Raw genomic sequence first — 21206 nt, forward strand, 5'->3', positions numbered from 1 at the left:
CTAAACATTTTTCAATAATTTGATAGCCTTTCAATATTTTCTATGCTGAAAACAGCGGATTGGTGGTCCCCATATTTTACAGGAACTGGAGATAATTTAAAATATAGCAAAGAAGAAACGTATGTATGCCATGGATATATTGATGAACAAATGTTAAATCAAATCGAATAGTTATAGTTTCGATGCTTGATCGTATCAAAGTGTGTATATCCTCATTAGCCTTAAGGCTGAGGGTATAACAACAACAATCAACCTAAATTTACGAAAATTGTTGAAATATATTTAGTCCAATCAAACCGATATTTCGATTAGACACATTCGTGATCGTGTCAAAGTGTGTATCCTCATTGAAGCTATAACAAGTGATTCCCATCATCCCAAATTCAAACCCCCTTTACTATTAAAAACATACACCAAACAAACTTTATCATCTTTACTCACAACTATCAACACGGTTTGTAACAAACCAGTACCAGTAGCAGGGTAATACGCCAAACCCGACACCATAATCAAAAGCGGCATCGTTATGACCGTCATCATGGTTGCCGACAGGGTCGCCAACGACAACATCACATCCACACACCATCACTAGTCAACCAATGGAATGAGGAGTGTACAACAACATACTAGCCTGTCTTTCGAACCAAATGATAACGCACCGTCGTCGTTCTTTCTATGGACATTTGGTATTATTTTAAATACAAAACTTTAAATGAAAAACACTTTTGTATGCAATTTTTCTCATAGGGGTATCTCTGAATTCATTTGAAATCCCAGACACACACACACAAACACTTTACATCCCATATATATACTAACATAGAACTTGTGTATGGGATGTATGTTTTGTTTGGAACACAATTTTGGTTAAATGTGCGGGTGTAGCCGGACAAACAACTCGCCACCTGTGGTGCTGTGTTAACTTCCACGCACACCATTCCCATAACACGACGTTGGACTGTCTGCCATAGTTGGGAATAAAAAAATCGAAAAAGCATTTTTTGCTGTACTTTTATTTAAATGCTGAAATAATTGCTGGCTTAAGATAATGGGGAACTTTCATCCATGTTATGAAATAGGAGGTTTGGGATACCTTCCCCCAATTTTATATAACCAATGTTGCGCCCTTAAATGTGTGTTCTATGTGTTAAACAAAAAAAAATCGCTTCATGAAATAACAACTTTGCAATTTAGACGGAAATTAGCCCAAATTATGTGCATTGTCGTTTTGGGCATAACAATTGTGACAATAGCGGCGACAACGACGATGATGCCCATGGCAATGTTCATGTTAATGTTTCCTCGACTGGCTATGCCTTTATTTGTCCTTTTGTATGCTGAGCAATTGTCACTCATGCATTTATTTGTGTTTCCTTGAAAAGGAATTGCATGAAAATAATGAATATCAATAGTTTTAGATATATAGTTCATAGTAATTATGGATGGAATAGATGCATCGATGACATTATTAAATGGTAAAGAAATCAAAAAGTTAGATAGTTTTGTCCAGGAAATTTTTGAATATAGAAAATTACCAGTTTTAATACATTATCGACAACACAGTGGCATACGGCGACCAAGAATTACTCAGAAACATACATGTACCTATCGATTTCCAGAAGGCAAATACAAATCATTCTAAACTATTATCATGCTAGATTTATAGCAAATGTAAGCTGTGCGAACCAGACCAACACCGTACGAATCTGTTTTAAACAATTTACACAAAGCTGGATTCAAAAAGAAGTTCGACGTTTGGGTGCCACACCAATTAACAGAAAAAAGGAATGAAATATACCCATTTTTTAAACGGATGGTAACTGGAGATGAGAAATGGATCACATACGATAACCCTGTTCGAAAACGATCGTGGGCTGCTATGCATTTGGATGGACAGGAAGGGGATTATTTAGTACGAGCTGCTTCCATATTGCCAAACGCTAAATCCTGATCTGTACTGTCAACAACTGGACCGTTGGAAGATAGCAATCGACCAGAATTGACCAACAGAAGAGGTGTCGTGTACCACCAGAATTTGGCCACATCTTAAGAAAAAAATGTCCATAGCATAACCGGAATGATGCTTGAAAGAGTTCTCCAAGGCCCACGACAAAGAAACATCTGGCGACGAGCAATAACCCGAGAACCTTAGACGAAATAATCTTACATGGAAAGATGCAAAAACAATGCCAACTAACGAAGTAATTTGGAGATACAAAAATGTGTGAAATTGTACTCCTAAGGGATTGCAAACACTCCAGTGACACAAAAAGACTATTTTACAATTTTAGGCCATTGGCACCTTTGATGGTTCCATAAAGCTGCGTCAGTATTGTCAATTTTTGTTAGGTGGAGAAACTAGAGTTTTTATCCATCGTAATCCCAAAAATACTGAGAAAAAGAAAATTGGACTCAAAGTGATAATTTCGCCTGGAGAATTCCAATCCATTCAGAATGATATGCTATGTTAATGCTACTTCGGTTGGAATAAAATGCTTGAGGTCTGAGGTCCACCAATGGAATGGGCTGACTGTTTTAATTCTTAAAAGTTGTTGTTGAAATTTCAATACAAATTCAATGCTTATTAATGCGAAAAAAGGAAAATAAAACTTAAAAACTTTCACCAAACATAAATTCCTACCCTTAAAATAAAAATAATAGAATCACACCTTATACTAATTAACTCTTTAGCTACTACAAATATTTCCTCGCAAAATATTGTAAATATCCTCATACCCTTCTAAAATATAACGCTTATTATAATCATGATAATGTTAACATATACAGGTCACGCCATGATGTTACACAATTATATTATACCCAATTTACAATGGAGTAAACATCCATAAAATTGATCAGCAACATTTTTGACCAACAACAAAATTTTGAATATGAATGCAAAATTAAATGAAATTACATGATAACAAGTAACAATCATTAGCCTTGTTCGACACGACCAAGAAGTATCAAAACCCTCCATGTAAACATACACAGACGCACACACAACCACACACATATTCGGAATCATAATTACACAGCAAAATGTATTTTGGAAATTATAAATGCAATAATGATAAGAAATGAAATTAGCAGCAAACAAACAGGAGACATATGAACGCGTTGAACGCCAGTGATGGAAAATTTCTAAATTGTAAAAGAGGAGTGGATATATTTTAAAATTGTAATAATTATAAATATTTAAAAACAACGTTTGAATTTCCAAATTAAAAAAAAAATGTATTTTAAGTTATTAAAAAAATAGAAAAAATATCTGAATATGAAATTGGACTAATATTGAGACAATTAAAGTGTAGAGGAGATGCTCGGATTTCCGAATAATGTTCCTTTAGTATCACTTTGCTTGTTTGGAGTAAGTGCAAAAATATCCAATGACATTATTGTGCTGACATTTTAATCTACATTTCCGTTAGTTATGAAGTACTGAATAAAGTACATTTGTTCCAATCTTTCCCATTCCTAATATTCAAACGAAAACAATGCTCGTACGTAACGAGAATACATAGCAATTAAACCACAATGGATCCTCTGTTCTGAGCCAACAAACACTTGTTGTTGCGATAAACCTCTTGCAATCGATTCCAACGGCAATCCTTGGAGACACAAAACAAATTCGAACACAATTTTTGTTTTTTTTTTTTCAAATTCCCCACCTCCAACTCCAACGTATAAAACAAACACAATACTTCTATGCATATAAATGTGCCTGTGTGTATGTATGCGTGCTCTAACAACGGAACAATATGAAATGATTAAGTGAGTTTGCTCACGGCCGTTTGCTGGATTTGCTGTATGTAAATACACGGGGTACATGTGTAGTAAAGGCAGCAAATGGAAAGTGATTTTACATGTCCGCCTTATGGGGATATCATGAGGTTAGCATAGAGCGGGTGTGTGAGTGGCGGAAAATATGCGTTTGTACTTACCAATTGCCAAGTGAACAGATAACGCCACTTTATTAATGCTTAAAGCCCAAATACGCAAATTATGAACACGCTGTACACCCTCGATTTGTTGGAAAATGTTAAGAACTTCCGCATAATGCAAATAGCTTGGTGTACCCTCCATGAGAACCTAAGTCCGTGCAATGAGATACGCGTCCACAGTAGAAAAAGCATGACAGCAAAAGCAAACGGGGTAGGCCCAATGGTGTTGGTGGCAATCAGCAGCACAGCGGCGAGAGGGGTTCGTAACACCATCACACAATGTATATTTATCATTTTTAACCGCAGGCGATGACAGTTCAAATACCGAGACGTGTGTTTATTCGATGAGAGTTTTGCACAATTCCAAAGGTACCACGGAGGTGGCGTTAGCAACATCATCCAGGTTAGCGGGAAAATTATAATGTAAATATGAAACGAAAAAGAAAAAACAGAAATCAGAAATCGTTAACAAAAAATAATCAGACAGAACAAGTTGTGTTTTTATGTCGGTGTTCTGTTCTAAATTCAAACAATAAAATAAATAAATAATTTGCAGTTGTCGCTGATGGAGGTGTTGTTATTGCTTTTGTTATTCTGGTTTTTTGGCGAAAACATTACTACGGCAACAAGATCAAATTACAAAATAAGCTTTGCAAAATTTCGAAATTCAAATCTCTAGTGAAGCGATTTATTTCCATGCCACAGGAAAGGGAAACACAGAAACCGAACAGAAATAAAAACAAAAGAATAGACATTTTAGATATTTAATAGATTGAAACGAATGCATGTTTGGAAACAATATTTCAATTTCTCTTCACATTAATTTAATTAAAATAAATATCACAATTATTATATTTTTCTATAAATGCATAGCATTCCAATTGCCTTATTTTCTGCCTCTGACATTTAGAGAAAGTCAAGTATTGCTCGCATTAGTGTACTGGTGCGTATGAATGATGTTATAAATTATACGTTATGGTGACCATCTTGGAAAGTTCATCAAATGAACTGTTAATCTAATATGACTGCAATGTGTTCGACACACTCAAATAAACCTTCACAATTTATGAACAAAAAACAAACAATTGCTGAGATAAAATTAAAAAAACAACAACTGAAAACAGTAAAATAACGACGGCTGCAAAAATTGCGGCAACTGAAATTTACATTTACAGAATATTTTATATCTAAAATAAAATGATAAATGAGTTGTTTAGTCTCGGTGAAAACCGAAAAAAAACAACATTTCCACATTCCATTATTGCATTCGGTGAAGTTAAAATCAAATGATGGCATGATAGGACGCACACACACACACAACCATACGAAACTAAGGGAATTTTTTCCATCAGAAAAATTATAAATAAATGTCATGGGATTTGAAACCACTAAACCGCGAATAAAATAAAATCAATTAGGGAAAACGCGAATATTTAAACAAATTAAATTCTATCATAAACAAAGGATAGGTGAATTTAAACATACCAGCAATGCATCCTTTATAATGGCAAACGTTGTAAACATCACAATTATCGAAAAGACAAACGTGCAAATGGGATCAGCCAATGACCATTCGGGTTTGAAGTAAATAACTATAGCAGCAATAAAAACACCAATACTCTGTACCATATCACCCAGTACATGTATATAGGCCGCCCGGACATTCATGTTTTGAGCTTCTTTGCCAGCTTCGCCACCATGATGGTGGGTAGCCACAGATGTTTCGGCCATTACAGCAGCCATTTCAGCTCTAACTTCACTAACCGAACGAGAATTCTGATAGGAAAATGTTTGCAAACCAGCAGATGGTAATTCAGCATCGGGCAAAACACCACCTTCCAATGTTTCTGTTGGCGGTGTGGGACAAACGACATGTGACAAGCTGCCATTTTCGTTGACAAATTCTGGGAATGGTGATGATTTTTGGGCCGGTGTCAAAGAAATGTCACTAGTATGTGTTGTGGATGATTTTTTGCCCTTCTTCTTTTTGCCACCACCATGGCTGTGACCCAAACCGCCACCATGACTATGTCCGTGCTGCAATTGAACGCCCATACTGAAAATAAAGACATGAAATTAATATTAGGTAATATTAAAAAATAATAATTTGTATATTTAGTAATATGAAAATGTCGACAATTACTTCAAGCATCCCAAAATAACATTTTTAAAAGGAAAATAAAAAGGACAAAAAACTGCCAAGCCACGCAAAAAAGTGATTCATAACCCTCTGTTGTTAAGTCAGATTCACAAAAATAATCAAATACGATCATATTATTGCATTTGTATAGGTTCAGTTACAAGATGGAACTTCTTGAGTAATATTTAAAAATAATTATTTGAGGTGATACTCACAACAACAAATACTCAACTCACAATATGTATATTTTAAGTCTTCAAATTAATATTATTAATTTTCAAGTCATTGAAAATCGTAGAAATGTTTTTTTTTTCTTTGCTATTAGCTGATTTCAAATATGCAAGAATTTGCGATGTTATCCAAGCTCCATCGACTGATAGCAATGGTTTTTACACCACTGCAAGCAAATACATGTTGAATGTGGTGTCCTTAGTCCGTTTGTTTATTTCTGGAGCTAAGCATAAAAAACTACCTGTCAGTTGCACCCAGTAAAATTGAACTTCACGAAAGGACAAGACAAGACATACATAAATAATGTTCAAGTTGATGTCTGGCAACAGTATGCCGGAAGTAGCAAGTAACTAAAGTCCCCTTTAATATTATTCAGATCGGAAATATAACATTTTGAATTTTTTCACAAAATTCTAATAACATTTTTTTCCATCGTCTATTTTCACTGTGGCCCAAAAACAGAATTTAACCGCTTTAAATTATTCCTCGTTACTTTGCATTTGAAGGGAATTTCAGTTTTTGACAGTTATTTTTCGTATTTTTTTTTTACAAGTAACATGAAAACTTCGTACGTATTTGTTTGTGTGTATGTAAATGTACTGTCAAATAGCAAGTGTCCTATTGCATTGTCATACTTGTGAATCTACATACGCGTGTGATTGTTTAGCTGCGGGTATATTTATGTGTGTGTGTTATGTTTGTGTTGGTGTCTCCATGTGTTGTGTTATTATTATTATTGTTGTGGTATTGTGAGTTTAGCACATTTATTGTTTATTCATATTCTCTAAGGGTGAATTTTTCACTCGTCCTGTCATTCGCTCGTTTGACTATGAAAACTGAGAAGAAGTTTTTACTTAACATGTCACAGCATGTCTGTTTGGCGAACAACAAAACACAAACGGCAGCAGGAAGGCCAACAGAAGACAGCCTTCAGTCTATCTGTCTGTCCATGCACGTATGTATGTATGTACGTATTTTACCTACCGGCTTTTCCAAGAAGACTTTTCACTTCTTTTCAAAGAAAACTGACAATAATTCTTAACTTGTACATGCAAAAACAACACACTCACACCAATAGATTATGTTTGCATGACAATTGTCCGTGTGTGTGGGCATGTGTGTTTGTAAATGTTTTTGCTCTCTTGTTTTATCGTCACTTATCTAAAGTTTTATTGTTGTTTATGCTTACTTTCTCATTATACTTTTTTTACTCACTTCCACTACATTTCCTTAACACACGTCGTTTTCAAGAGCAGGAACTCAGTGTGTCAGTGTGGGTGTGTGTGTATGCCCGTGTTTGTTTCATTCCTAAGGAATTGTATACTTGAGCTAGTGAGTGTTTGCTTGTGGTCGATTCTTGGTGTTTCAGTAGAAAACTTGTTTATTTCACCATCAACTTGGTTTGTGAGAATGTGTGTGTGTTTGTGTTTGTGTGATTGAACGGCTAAGGAAATTTATGTTCTTTGCCATATTTGACGACAATCGAACTTGTTGACTTTTCTTCTCCGTTGCTGTGTTGTGTTGTGGTTGTCGTTTATCGTTCATTCCATTGTTTGTTGGTTCGTTCTTCGTTCTTGGTCATGTGTGATGTGTTGCATGAGTAACGAGTACTACTTCCATGGACCCACTCCCGAAAGAGTAACAACTGAAGTGCATGACTATTTCACTTTGTTATCGTCGTCGCCGTCCTTGTTTTTCATTTGACAATTGTGACTGTTCCTTGTTATTTGTTGTTGTTTGAAACAGGATATATTATGGTTGTTGTTGTTAGTGCTCTGCTGCTGCCGTCTGTTTATGGCAGACATGCATATTTAATGATCATTTTTTGCAGGGAAAGTTTTTGTTTGTTATTCCTGTTGCGGTCTTCTATCATTACATTTAAACAAAAATGTCTTAAATTAAAATGCCTTTAGCAAAACAAAAGAATACACAAATCCAAAGTTTGAAGCAATAATACCTCATAAAGTTTACGAAGTTCACATACATACATCATATGTGCATTTTGATTTCGCCATTTAAATTCCTCTTATTTAGCAGACAATCATAAAAAACTTCCACAGTAAACGTGATTTTATTCTCTTCTTCATATTGACGTTATTAAATTTTGCTCATGCAAAATGTATTCACGAAATGTATGGCAAACAATAAGCAAATGCAAACTTTTTCGCATATTTATGAGCCACAAAAGGATAATTGAAAGGGGAAATGCGTGACATAGACAAGGATAATTGAACTTCGAAACATGTCAACTTTTTTATGAATCGAATGTGATGAGATAAAATGAAGTAGTTGATGAGTGTGAAATGAGTGAGTGGTATGCTGGAGAATTTTAAGAATATTTTTTTTTTTGTTTAATCCTTTGAGCCCTGATTTTATAATATTATGTTTGTGGTTTTTTATTTCGTACAGCGATAATAATGTTTAAGAACAATTTAATATTGTTATTTTTTTAAGTTTATTTTTCCGTTTTTATCTTATCGAAATAATCATTTCCGCCCTCAAAAAAGTATATACATTATTATTGATCGGAGTAAAATTAGATGATACTATAAGCATGTCCGTCTGTCTAATCATTCTATCCCCTACACGAATAAAGATAGATCGCCAAAATTTCGAAGGCAGATTAATTTTGAAGATGAGCTATATCGGTCCACGTTTAGGCATATCCCCCATACAAGGGTACCCCCAATTTATGATATTTTGGGATTCTTGAGCACGCCTTTCAATCAAATTTGCTGAAATTTGATACAATGGATTATTATTGGGTACCAAATTTCTCCACTAAAAATTATAAATATCGGTTTACTTTTTTTGGTAACCCCCATATGCCGGTCCCCAAATTTTCGGTATTTTGGGATCCTTAAGCGCGTTTTTCGATCAAATTTGCTGAAATTCGTTTTTGTGTTTATATCGGGTTCCAATTTTCTCCGCTAAAAATTATAATGATACGTCCACTTTTTCGGATAGTCCAATATAAGCTACTCCCATTTTTCCGACATTTTTGGGTTTTTGTACTAAATCTCTCCACAAAGAATTATAAATATAGGTCCACTTTTTCCGGTAGACCCATATAAATGAGGTTGGATATTCTGTACTGTAAATTGTAATTTTTTACCTTTAAAAGTATTGAATTCTAAGACGATTCAGACATCTGTTGTAATCATTCTATCTTCGGAGCATTCGGTCCGCATTTAGACCTAGCCCATATATAAAAATACATACCGATTTTATATTAAGGGTGAAGGAAGGTATTGTGATACAAAACGAAAATGTTTAGTTTGAAATTAAACTATATCGGTCCTCAATTAGGCATAGCCCCTCATAACTTCAAATGTTCGGTAATTCCTACACAATGTAATCAATATTGATCACACTATGGTATAGCCCCACATATAACATTGCCCTGTAAATTGCAGTATTTTGAGGATATTATACATATATTGCAACCTACCATACGTTATAAATATCGGACCTGGATTTCCGGTTTTAAGATTTTAGGAAAACCCCCATTAAAGATTGCTGAATTTGTACGTCGTATGGATTATGGCTTACACCAATCGCTTGGTAATATTGTCGGTACAGGTCACTTTTTGGTATGTTCATTTTTCCCCCTTTATTATTCCTTACATCAGAAGTCTCAACAGTATAACATAGTTTCTCGTGGGGTGGGAGACGTCACTGTTCATAAATGTCAATACTCTATGGTGAAAATATAAGGAATATAATATTATTGACCGAAATTTTATGTTTCTGGTCATCTGTAGTTTATTGTTTACGGATGTTAACTTATTTGTAATATATAAATATCCCACCCATTTTTGTTTACATCAGAAGTTCAAAGTTCCACATGTGGTTGGAGCTTTAATTTCATGTAACTGTCGCTTGTTAAATATAATGTTATATTCGATCTTTAATGAAAACCATTTTTTTTGTATTCTATTTTGCGACATGTTTTAATTAACATGCCAATATATGAAAATGATAATATTTACTATAAATTACAAAATGAGATTCATCCCAATGGATCAATAAAAAATGTTCGTACCTAACAGCCAACATCACTGGTAATGTGTAGTACCGTATTGAATCCTCATTGCACCGATTTGAAAGATAAATTGATATTTTACTATATTTTTTTTTAATTCTAGCTCTGAATATTAAGTTGATACAAATAGTACCAAATCTGATCTTAACCTACACACCAACTATGATCTTTCGTTCGAAGACATTGGGTTTCGATTTCACTTATCCAAGGACAGACACCTTAGTTCATTGTGTAACAATAGTCCGAATAAAACACAACAATGAATTTTCATTTGACGATTTTCACCCTTTCGCAAGAAACAATAAGAAAATGTACTTTCCCTATGGTTCATAAAATTAAAAGAATTTATTATTGCTAGTTTATTATATAAAACAGCCCAAACCCTTCGCATTTTTCTACAATAAATATTCAGCAATCAATCGATCAAACTAGCGACAACATTTCGATTTGTATCATAAACACAAGTTGTGCGATTTCAATCCAATTCCTAACTAAGCAACTCATTTCACACAATGGCAACTAATTTTCCCTTAAACAACAACAACAACAAAAAATAAATCTAAATTTTTATTTTTTTCTGTCCATTTATTTTACCATCAACCTTGTCCAAGTTAAGAAAGTCATTTACAAGAAATATTCCACATATGTATGAAACGGCAAAAATAAAGCAGAAAAAACGATACAGAAAAATGGATGCAAGAAGGAAAAGATAGCGTCTGTTTTTAGGCCAAATGTTTCTTTGAAGTCATAAAATTGAAACGCTTGACAAGTTTTGGTTTTTATTATCGTGTTGTCGTCTATTGACATAAAATGTGGATTTAAAACTGAAATTGCATTTATATTTTGCCATGGTGTACAAACAACATATGCATGTGTGTATGTGTATATTTGTCTCAGCCTAAGTAGGTTAGGACAGGGTCAAGGTCTGTGATGTTTTGCTTGAGACATTTCCTTTGGTTGTTGCGTCCTTTATTTCGTTTATTTTTTTCTTGCTTTTGAAATTTCCAACAAAACACTATAACAGCCAACGAGCAGAGCATCAAACTTGAAGAAAATCAAAATAGAAAAAAACTGAGCTCAAGAAATTCTGAATGAAGCATTGTTTAGAACAACTTTCTCGTACGGCCATATGTGCGGGTGAGTGCAAAAACATAAAAGCATTTGAAATTACTATAATTCTGTTTCAGTTTCTGGCTGAATGCTGCAACGAAATAAAAAAAACGACAACAAAAACAATTCCAAAAAATGCTAAACAAAAACAAACAAAACACATTCTTGATACGCTACGCTCCAGATTACTTTTACTGCAGAGCCTGAGGAATGGAACAAAGAAGAAGAAGACAAACAACGATAATAAAATAGTTTTTATTTTTCTTTTTCGACTTTTTTCACTTTTTATGCAAGTCTGAGTAAGGCAAAGAATGGAATGAAAAGTTCGCATTGTTAAAGTCATACTTAAATAGCAAAACTTGCACTTTAAAACTTAAGGCGATTTTCTTAACAATTGTTGTGCTCTTAAAATATAATTTTTTTCTTGGAAGTGTTGTTGATGTTCTCAATTGTCTAAAATTCATCTATTCAAGCTGTGTGGAAAAGGGGATTATTTGGGAATACCTTTAATTGAAAATTAAGAGATATATATTTAAATCAAGGATTAAAAAATCTGTAATTATTTTGTTTAATGCGAAGTACCCATTTGCTGCAAATATTAATCAAAGCGATACATCTAGGCCCATATGGAACCTGTTACCTTTTACTACAGCATACTTTAATTAAATTGTCCATTATCTTTTGCCATGTTAATGTCCATTCACTACATGTCTACTGACCATGTGCCAGACATATAGTTATTGTATAGATATATTAATCCTTGAAATCTTTTCAAACAACATTTAATGTTTATTAGTAAAATATCATTTAATCGACATAATCCAAATTATAATTGACTTCTAAAGAATATATCTATGTGAGGACTTTAAAGAGATTACACTTCTCTCAATTAGACTAGTACGTCATTCTTGCGAAGTAATCAATGCTTGCTCGGCTCGAATATATCCAGTATTTATTTAGATTGGATATCATGTGTGGCATCATATATAAAAGCAACATTCAATATTACAATGACACATGAAATGGATTTGGGGGGGCAGTATAAAATTATTGGGGAATAACAATTCTATTGTATATGTGTCCCACATTTTTTCTCAAACTTATGGCCATTCTGATTTTATACATTCTGGACAAAGTCCATCGGACACGCTGGCTCGCAAAGAAGTAACGATTTTGTAATAAGTTCCCCATAAAATGGATAAAAATTACTTATCTCTGTTGGGGTCTGATAAATTGTGAATGTTGATCTTGGCGTCTTGGCATGTCAGAGAGCTTTGAAGCCACTTTCTGTGTGTCAACCTCTAGCCAAAGGTGATTTCTACAGACCGAAAAATCATTAGATTCATTATTTATTTGTTGTAGATATATTAAAACATGTCTTTCCACACTTCAGAACATAATTGTATACAAAGAGTGGACAAACTTTAAGAGGTTTATTAGACATTACGTCCGAATTCGGAATGAAAATGGAATAAACCAGAATAAAAGTTGGACGGTGCCGAATATACTCGTATACAACATTCATGTCATCTTTGATACCCCACTAACGTGAAACCGATGACACACGCCATTCTAAACTCAAATTGACAATTTATACAAAGTTTGAACACATAAAATATGTGTGATATATTAGGTGGGAGAGAAAGAAATACATTTTTTATATGAACTATAGGACTTTATTTAACATGCTTTGGAATGTCCAATTTGGGCCAAATTGACAATTTATACAAAATTTGAACACATAAAATAATGTGTGATCTCTTAGAAGTCCTGGACTCTATATGCAAAAACTCTACTAGTCCCTAGATACCAATTTTTTATCATTAAAGAAATTTTGCAATGCTAGAAAAAATGATAATCGCTTGGTGCCAAGTCCGGACTGTATGCCGGATGCATTAAAACTCTGTAGATGTGTGTGGTCTAGCGTTGTGGAACACGACACCTCTCATGTTGGCCAATTCTGGCCGTTTCTGGTCAATTGCTATCTTCAAACTGACCAGTTGTTGACAGTAGAGATCAGAATTTAGCGTTTGGTCAACCAACTCATAATAAATAATACCCTTCCAGTCCCACCAAATGCATATCAGAACCTTCCTGGCCGTTAGTCTTGGTTTGGCCACTGTTTGAGGTGCTTCACCGCTCTTTGACCACGATCGTTTTCACACAGGGTTCTCGTATGTGATCCATTTCTCATCTCCAGTCACCATCCATTTAAGAAATGGGTATATCACAATCTGTTTAGTCAACGCTTCGCAGATGGAAATTCGATTCATCCTTTTTTTTCTGTTAATTGGTGTGACACCATATTACAAATGCACATATATAATTCTTTGTACCAAAAATGTGATTTAGGGTATACAAATAAATATTTTTTCCTACGAATTTCGTTCAATTTATTAAATTACTCATTTGCTAATTTTCACCTTTGTGCCCATCTGACCATACCTCGTAACATCCTCAACATACATCACCACACACACAAATACAAGCATGCAAACAAAAATCACTGACATATACAAAGACGTATTCTTCTTCGACTTCTATCTATATAACATGTTCTTATTACTAATATTTATAATGCTGTCAATTAAATCTCGTTAGAGTCTCTAGATGTTGCCGGGAAAATATATATTGTGTTGCCAATGTCGTTTTTGTCGTTGTTGCTGTTGCTGGTCTTGTTGGTGGTAGTGCTACTCTAGACACTGGCACTTCCATTGCCGCTGTCATTGTTATTGGCAATGTCTTGCCTTTGCCTTTCTCGCCGATGAATTGATGTTGCCGTTGCTCTGGCATTGTTGCTGTGGTTGCTGTTATTGTCGCACACTAACGAGCTTGTAAAGTTATAATTCAACATGTCTCTTGGCAAAGTAAAAGCAAAGCTCTGTGCTCCACACAATGCTCATATTACAAATTACACACGATGATACGTGACTTTTAACTGCACTCATTCGCACAGAAACACACTCACACACATACATGTGGTACACATATTCGCTCACCATAAACACACCAACATTCTTAGGATAAAAGTACACAGCACAGGATGTTCATGCATATGTGTGTGTGTGTATGTGCGTGTAAATGTGGCTTTCAGTTAATGGCTGATTGGACGAATGCTGGTGTTGCTGTTGTTGCTGTTGTTATAGCATATCAAGGCTGGAGAAGTTATTTCGGACTCTAGAATTTCCCAGATTCTCAAAAACACAATATGATCTCTGGCCATCGTTGAGTAGGTACACCGACCGTTGAGTAACAATGAAATAAAACAAACAAGAACAACAACCACAAGAATCTTGGCAATTCAATGCCTTCTCCCGGAACCAATAACACCAGCATAACTGCTCGACCACTTTACATGAGACTTTTATAAATTGTGGTATTGGTGTTGCAGCTGATGTTGTTGCTTCTTTTTGCTGCTATGGTTATTGCCGTAGTTGCTGCGAACGTATTTCGTTCGTTAATGCTATTCTTCTTTCATTCGAAATAACACGAAGAGAAAAAATAGCAGCAACAACAACACGTATGAATGAATGCTGCATAAAAGCGTTGAAGAACCATTAAAAAATTACGACCACAAATAACACCCAATAAGATTCTTGAAAGAGGACTCTTGTTGCACACATTTTTACAAAGGCAAAAGTGGAAAAGAACAAAAAATGTACATACACAGAATCATACAAACACACAGAACCTATATTTTTTATACATGCACTAGGTTGATACATATATACGCATGTTTGTCTTGAAAACATAATGTATGACTTGTTTGGTGGTCAGTATTTGTAACAAAATGGTGGAAAAAATAACTCCTTTTTTTCAATATATTTCTTTTGTTGCCCGTGTCATATTAGGATATGCCACCATAAAGATAGTTTTAGTCATCACAAAATTATCAGTGGTCAGAGCAACTGTGATTAACAGATCTCCATCATGATAAATGTATGACGCTTGAAATATTAAGACTTTAAGCCTAACCATTAAGGGGACCGCACCCATTCCCGATTTATTTTTTCGCCTATTTTTCAGCCGGCTGGCAATGGACCCGCTTTAAAATGTTGACTTGTAACTTAAATACCTAAAGGACAAGAAAATTAATTGACATAATTTTGTTGTTGATTCAAATTAATAATGAAAAGCATTCCTTTTCGATGGCAGGCATGATTTCGGATCACTGAAAAATCCGAATGCAACAATTCAAACGGTATTCGAAATAGTACCTGTCTGGCTCTGGTATGAACCAGGTTTATTAAGTTTGTACAAAAATTTATATAATGGCGGGCTTATGAAATTTGCTTTGAGGTGCTTCACCGCACTTTGACCACGATTGCACAGAGTTATCGTATGTGGTCCATTTCTCATCTCCAGTCACCATCCGATTAAGTAATGGGTCTATCTCATTCCGTTTGGCCAAGGCTTCGCAGATGAAATTAGATCCATTCTATTTTTTTCTGTTAACTGGTGTGGCACCCAAACATCGAACTTCTTTTTAAATCTAGCTTTGTGTAAATGGTTTGAAACAGTTTTATGGTCGATTTTTAGCTGCTGGGCGATTTAACGACTGCCGGTTAACTTCTATAATTTTTCCGATTTTATCGCCCTTTTCGACGACCGATATAATGGATTTCTTTTTCCCCAACCTAATATAACGTCAGGCTTGGAATGTGAAGGTACCTAATGTGGGAAAGTAACTTTTTATGTCAAAACATAGTCATAAAATTAATTAGGAAGCGGTTTCTCAATCTCCATGGACTCGGAATTCCAAATTACAGCAACTCTTTTGAACCTTCTTTTGTCGAAACATGGACGTAAAACAACATACAACATGTTATTCGGGTCGAAATATATACATTGTGGGCCTTCGACGAATATTTCAAGGTGTTGAAATTTGTTTGAAATTGGTATCTAAATGTTTACCTCTTTAAAGTCTCTAAACAAAGGTATGCAAGTTTCCTGTAAGCTTAAAGCTGGCCTTTTTATTTATCAGCCTATTGGAAATCACCAATTTTTAAATTAATATATTGTCGTTTTTATAAAAAGCTGGAGTCCTTTACATGAAGGGGTATACCAAATTTCCACTGGCATATCACGGTGACAAAAAACTACAATCTAACACCTACAAATCAAAAATATCAATTTTACATACTCAACTTTCGTGTGACATGCTAATGTGTTCGCGACGACATCTGTGTTTATACTTGTCCAGGAATGATTTGCCTTAGTTTTTTTTTTATTATTTTCGTGCTCGTTTGCAGAATAAACAGTAATTGAAGTCCCGCCATTTATGGCTTTCCAAGTTTCTAGTCATTGTGGTCGTGAAACGAACACATTCACGTGGCTGTTATTTTTTGTTTCGGCCAGATTCTAGGAAGAAATAAAGAATACGTAGCGATTGGACGGCGGAACAAACGTTTACATTTTGTGACAATATAACGACTCACGTAACGTGACAAATGTGACAAGCGTGAAGCGTATAACAAGCCAAACGTTAATGACAAATTGGCAACAATGTTCGATGCATGCCATGGCACGTATGTATGTATGACATTTATGGTTTTTGTTTTTCTTCTTCGTCACACACACATACATGCATACATGTGTGTTTTCATATTCATTTCATGGTTTCTTAATGTGTGTGGACCCGGAAAATGAATACAAGAAGAAATCAAAACAAAACAAGCAAACTCAAGGATAGCTAAAGGTGTCAGGGATTTGTTCATGTCCAATAACCAGCCAAATTGCACAGCACGCTTGGCAAAAAAGCATGTGCAATGAAATATGCCACCTTTGCACAATTAACCCACAAAATAATTGTCCATCTGCACATAATCCTAAAACCATAACTCATTTGCATTAAGTCTACAAATATGCTACAAATTCAAAATCCATTTATTTTAAAGAAAACACAATAGCAAAAATAAATACTGTTTGTTCTTTGTTTCAACATTGTTTCGACTCAACAACAATGGCTAACACAGACCAACCAAACCAACCATCCAAAACAGTGCCAACAACAATGGTTCAACAATAGAGTCAAAGCCAAATATCCAACAAAAAGTAGTCAACGCACAATTCCATACACACCTAGTTTATAAGCCCAACAAAAATAAAACATGCATCCTCATATGTTTGTAGGCAGGAGCAACAAAAACAACGGCAGCAGAAAAATCCTTTTTCTTAACAACCATAAATAATTGCATTGTTCTTGTTTTCAGTGTGTGTGTGTGTTTTTTTTCTTTATTTTTGTGGTTTATTTTTTCAGGCTTTGTAGTTTCTGCTCCATATAAAGTTTAGGTTTTTTACTTTTTCTCAAAAAGGCCCATAAACACATTCCGACCAATAACACACAAATCACACACACAGAGAGAGACCAAGTGCGAAAGGCAAAGCCAAAAAGAAGTCGATTGAATCTCTTGATGTGTGAACAAGTGTTTGTTGTTATTATTTGTATTTATTTTTGTTAGCGAAACATTACCAAACACCGGTGTGTGTGTCTGTTTGAAGAATACGACTAGTGTGTGTGATCCTTTGAAATGTACATACATATATACCTATTTACGTACGTGGTAATAATTTAGTACACCACCGTGTTTTGGCTGAAGCTAGTATCTAATTTTTCGGTAAATTGTACTTAGTAATACGAACTAATTCGAACCGTTTCCAAAAAGCTGAGAGAACGATATCTTTCTAACGATATTTGCACTAAATTTGATCAAATAAAATATTGAGGAGCCATTAGACCTAATATTCTAATTTTATGTAGCTAAAAATATTACATCGTACGATAATGAATCAAATCGCATACTTCATTTGAGATTTACAAATTTCCAAAATGTTGAGCCTTTGTTGGGAATTTTACAGACCGAAAGATCCCACCATCGAATTTAATGCAGGTTTGGTAAAAAGATTACCAACTGAACTTGATTTAAATTTTGAAGAAATATTCTAAGCTACAATTCGGTTACTACCTTCAAAGACAAAGAAAATATATGGAATGACAATTAATTTCCCTTCATTTTTTATTTTTTTTACAACTCCATCGACATACTGATTTTTTGTATGTCTAAACCACAGTTCGAATAGCCTACTTTAGAGTAGCTTTCTGATTTTCTAGGTACGAGTCTATAAAAACACATAACACAAACTCCTCGAGCACAAATACACAAACACATACAAACGTACGCATTGTAATTTAAATAATAAACGTACCTTTAAACACATACATATACACACATTCGCACAGGCAAATAAATTCTCCCATATATGGTCTACTCCTTTAAGCATACGCCTAAATTTATGCTTCGTTTAATTTCTTACTCTTTTGCAAAGGAACAACAAACACAACAACACCTGCGACCTGGCAATTGTTATAAACAAAACTTGTGTTTTTGAAACGCTCTTTAAATTGTGTGTGTGAAGCGAACACATGAATGAATGCATATTCATAAAAATCTATCCAAAACATATACGTGCACATACATATATATATATATGAGAAGCAGCCATTTCATTCTATGGGCCGTCAGAGGCAACACAAGCAAAGCCCATCACACTAAACAAAGTAAACACAAGAGTTATACAAATACTAAAAATTTATAAACAAACAAAAAACGTACATACATACAAAACACACGCATCCACACACTTGCAACTATTAAATAAAAATGAATCCAACAGCATCAAGAAGATGTAGAAAAAATAAAAAAACTAACAAAAATAACTTCAAAAAAAAGGCAAGCAATACAACAACTAAAACGCTCATGATGACCGGCAGACCATGGATGACGTTGTTGATGATTACGACGATGATGATAGAACGCCAAGCCAAGCCGTGCAGCAATCCGTGGTATAAAAAAGTCAGGCGGAAAAACTCACATGTAAGAGTACACATGAGGATTTACTAAACCAGGATTTTGCTGTGTACAACAAAGTTCGTACATTAGGGTTGAAGATGAAATACATTTGAAGGTGTTTCGTATATTTTTAATAGAAAATAGAGGACTGGTGTCGGCTGATTATTGTTATATAAAATGTTGAAAATTAAAATTTGGAATTAGCTCATTATTTTGACAGTTGTAAAGAAAACAAATCAAAGAAGACCTCGAAACACCCTAATAAATATATAGTCATAAATATGTTTTTTTTTATAAAAACATACGCTCCGAAATAAGAGTAGCGACTGCATTACAAACGACAAAAGCAATTAGAGTGTGTTGAAAATGTATTTTAACAGGATTTCTGTAAAGACGCGACTTTTACACACACACACACACCAACACAAAAAACAGTTTTATTTTCCCTTCGCATATTTCCGTATGCTGCCACATACACACATGAACTGTGTTATCGTATAGGGTTCAAATATTGTAAATGTAGACGAGCGGCAGCAGCAATAGCAGTATTTTTCAAAACGACAAATGGTATTGTCGTTGTTGCCGGTGTCGTGTAACAAAATTCCACTGTTTACTAGCGCTGAATCTGTTATGGAATGTGCCAACAGCACACACACTAAAACAAATGGAAAAAAGAAAGACAAGAAGTAAAGCGTGAAAACTTAACGTTTAGGAACGGCGAAAAAAAAACAAGAGTCAACGCAAAATTTCGCCAGCCAACAAAGCTGACACTCGTTAGCGTTGGGGTTGCTGTGATTTAGATGACACTATGTAATCTCAGCTTTGCTATGCTCCGCTATTAGACATTGCTTCCGAATGAAGGTGGAGAACATGAGGATAAACGAGGATGCTATGAATAGGAGGGGTGCTGCGATAATAGATTTTTTTAATTCCTAGCCTACATATCTTATATTCCTGGTCTCTCAAAATACATTTTTTTATTTGCTCCTAGTAGGAACATAAAATTTTCGGAGCAATATTTTTTCCAGGAATTTCAGGGAATATCTACATTTTTTTCTCCAAATTTTAGGGAATATTACAAAAAAAATATAATTAACACAAATATATTTCTCAGCTACTTCTCTTTCATTACAAAATAATGTAAAAACGTGCTTATAAATTTAATTGAAATATTCTAGTGAAATTTAAAAAAAAAATCCACCGCTTTCCCATAATTTAATATCCCACGACGTAAACTTTGATGAAAATAATTTCCGTAAAAATGTGTATCTTATGTGACTCTATGTAAGGAATTAAGATTTTTAAGCTGCCATTTAAGAAATACCAGTCAAATCCCATTGCAGCTATGAAGAGGGGAGGATGATGCTGTTGTTCAACCTTTCAACTTACTAATTTGCCATTTATTTGAGTATAACATAAAAAAACGTAGAATTAATTTCAGTTTGCAAGTGTTATTCCACTGCATGTACATGTTCGTTGATCAACTACCCCTTTTTACTTCACAATTCGTTTCAATTAGCCAACTGAATGTGCCAACATGCCAAACACGTTTATCAAACAATTCCAAGTGGCAAATACTTTTCAAATACACACCAACTGAACTTAACTCGGCGACAAATCCAGACGGCAAATCTCAGCGGAACTCAAAACTGAAGTCCTCTCTAGAGCCAAGAAAAAAACTGCCAACATCAGCAAAGCCAAAAAAGAAAGAAGTACTAAGCCAAAAAAAAAACTCTGCTGCAAAAATTATCAACTAAAGTGTAAATACGGCACAAGCAGCACTTGCAGCCCGAGCTGAAATGTTGAAATCTTAAGCTTGTTGACACAAATCTCTTGGCCAACAGTATACCTGAATGAAATACCTAACAACAAGTTTGGTGCTGTCC

At 34.6% G+C, this 21206-nt stretch overlaps 2 protein-coding genes across 3 annotated transcripts in view; one reads left to right on the top strand and one right to left on the bottom strand.

Moving 5' to 3' along the window:
• The window catches only part of LOC133337840 (small ribosomal subunit protein eS21), a 378405-nt gene that overhangs the window by 71165 nt on the left and 286034 nt on the right, over positions 1-21206 (top strand). The window lies entirely within an intron of this gene.
• The window catches only part of LOC133337848 (proton-coupled zinc antiporter SLC30A2), a gene marked incomplete at its 5' end in the record, with an annotated part of 64739 nt that overhangs the window by 4769 nt on the left and 38764 nt on the right, over positions 1-21206 (bottom strand). The window contains 2 exons of the mRNA XM_061546056.1: positions 3945-4092; positions 5430-6000. Of these exons, the coding sequence (XP_061402040.1) occupies positions 3945-4092; positions 5430-6000 (719 nt within the window). The remainder of the gene's footprint in view (positions 1-3944; positions 4093-5429; positions 6001-21206) is intronic.

Source organism: Musca vetustissima, unplaced genomic scaffold, assembly GCF_032173495.1.
Source record: "Musca vetustissima isolate MV318-11 ecotype Yass unplaced genomic scaffold, APGP_CSIRO_Mvet_v1 utg320, whole genome shotgun sequence".
Lineage (NCBI taxonomy): Eukaryota > Metazoa > Arthropoda > Insecta > Diptera > Muscidae > Musca > Musca vetustissima.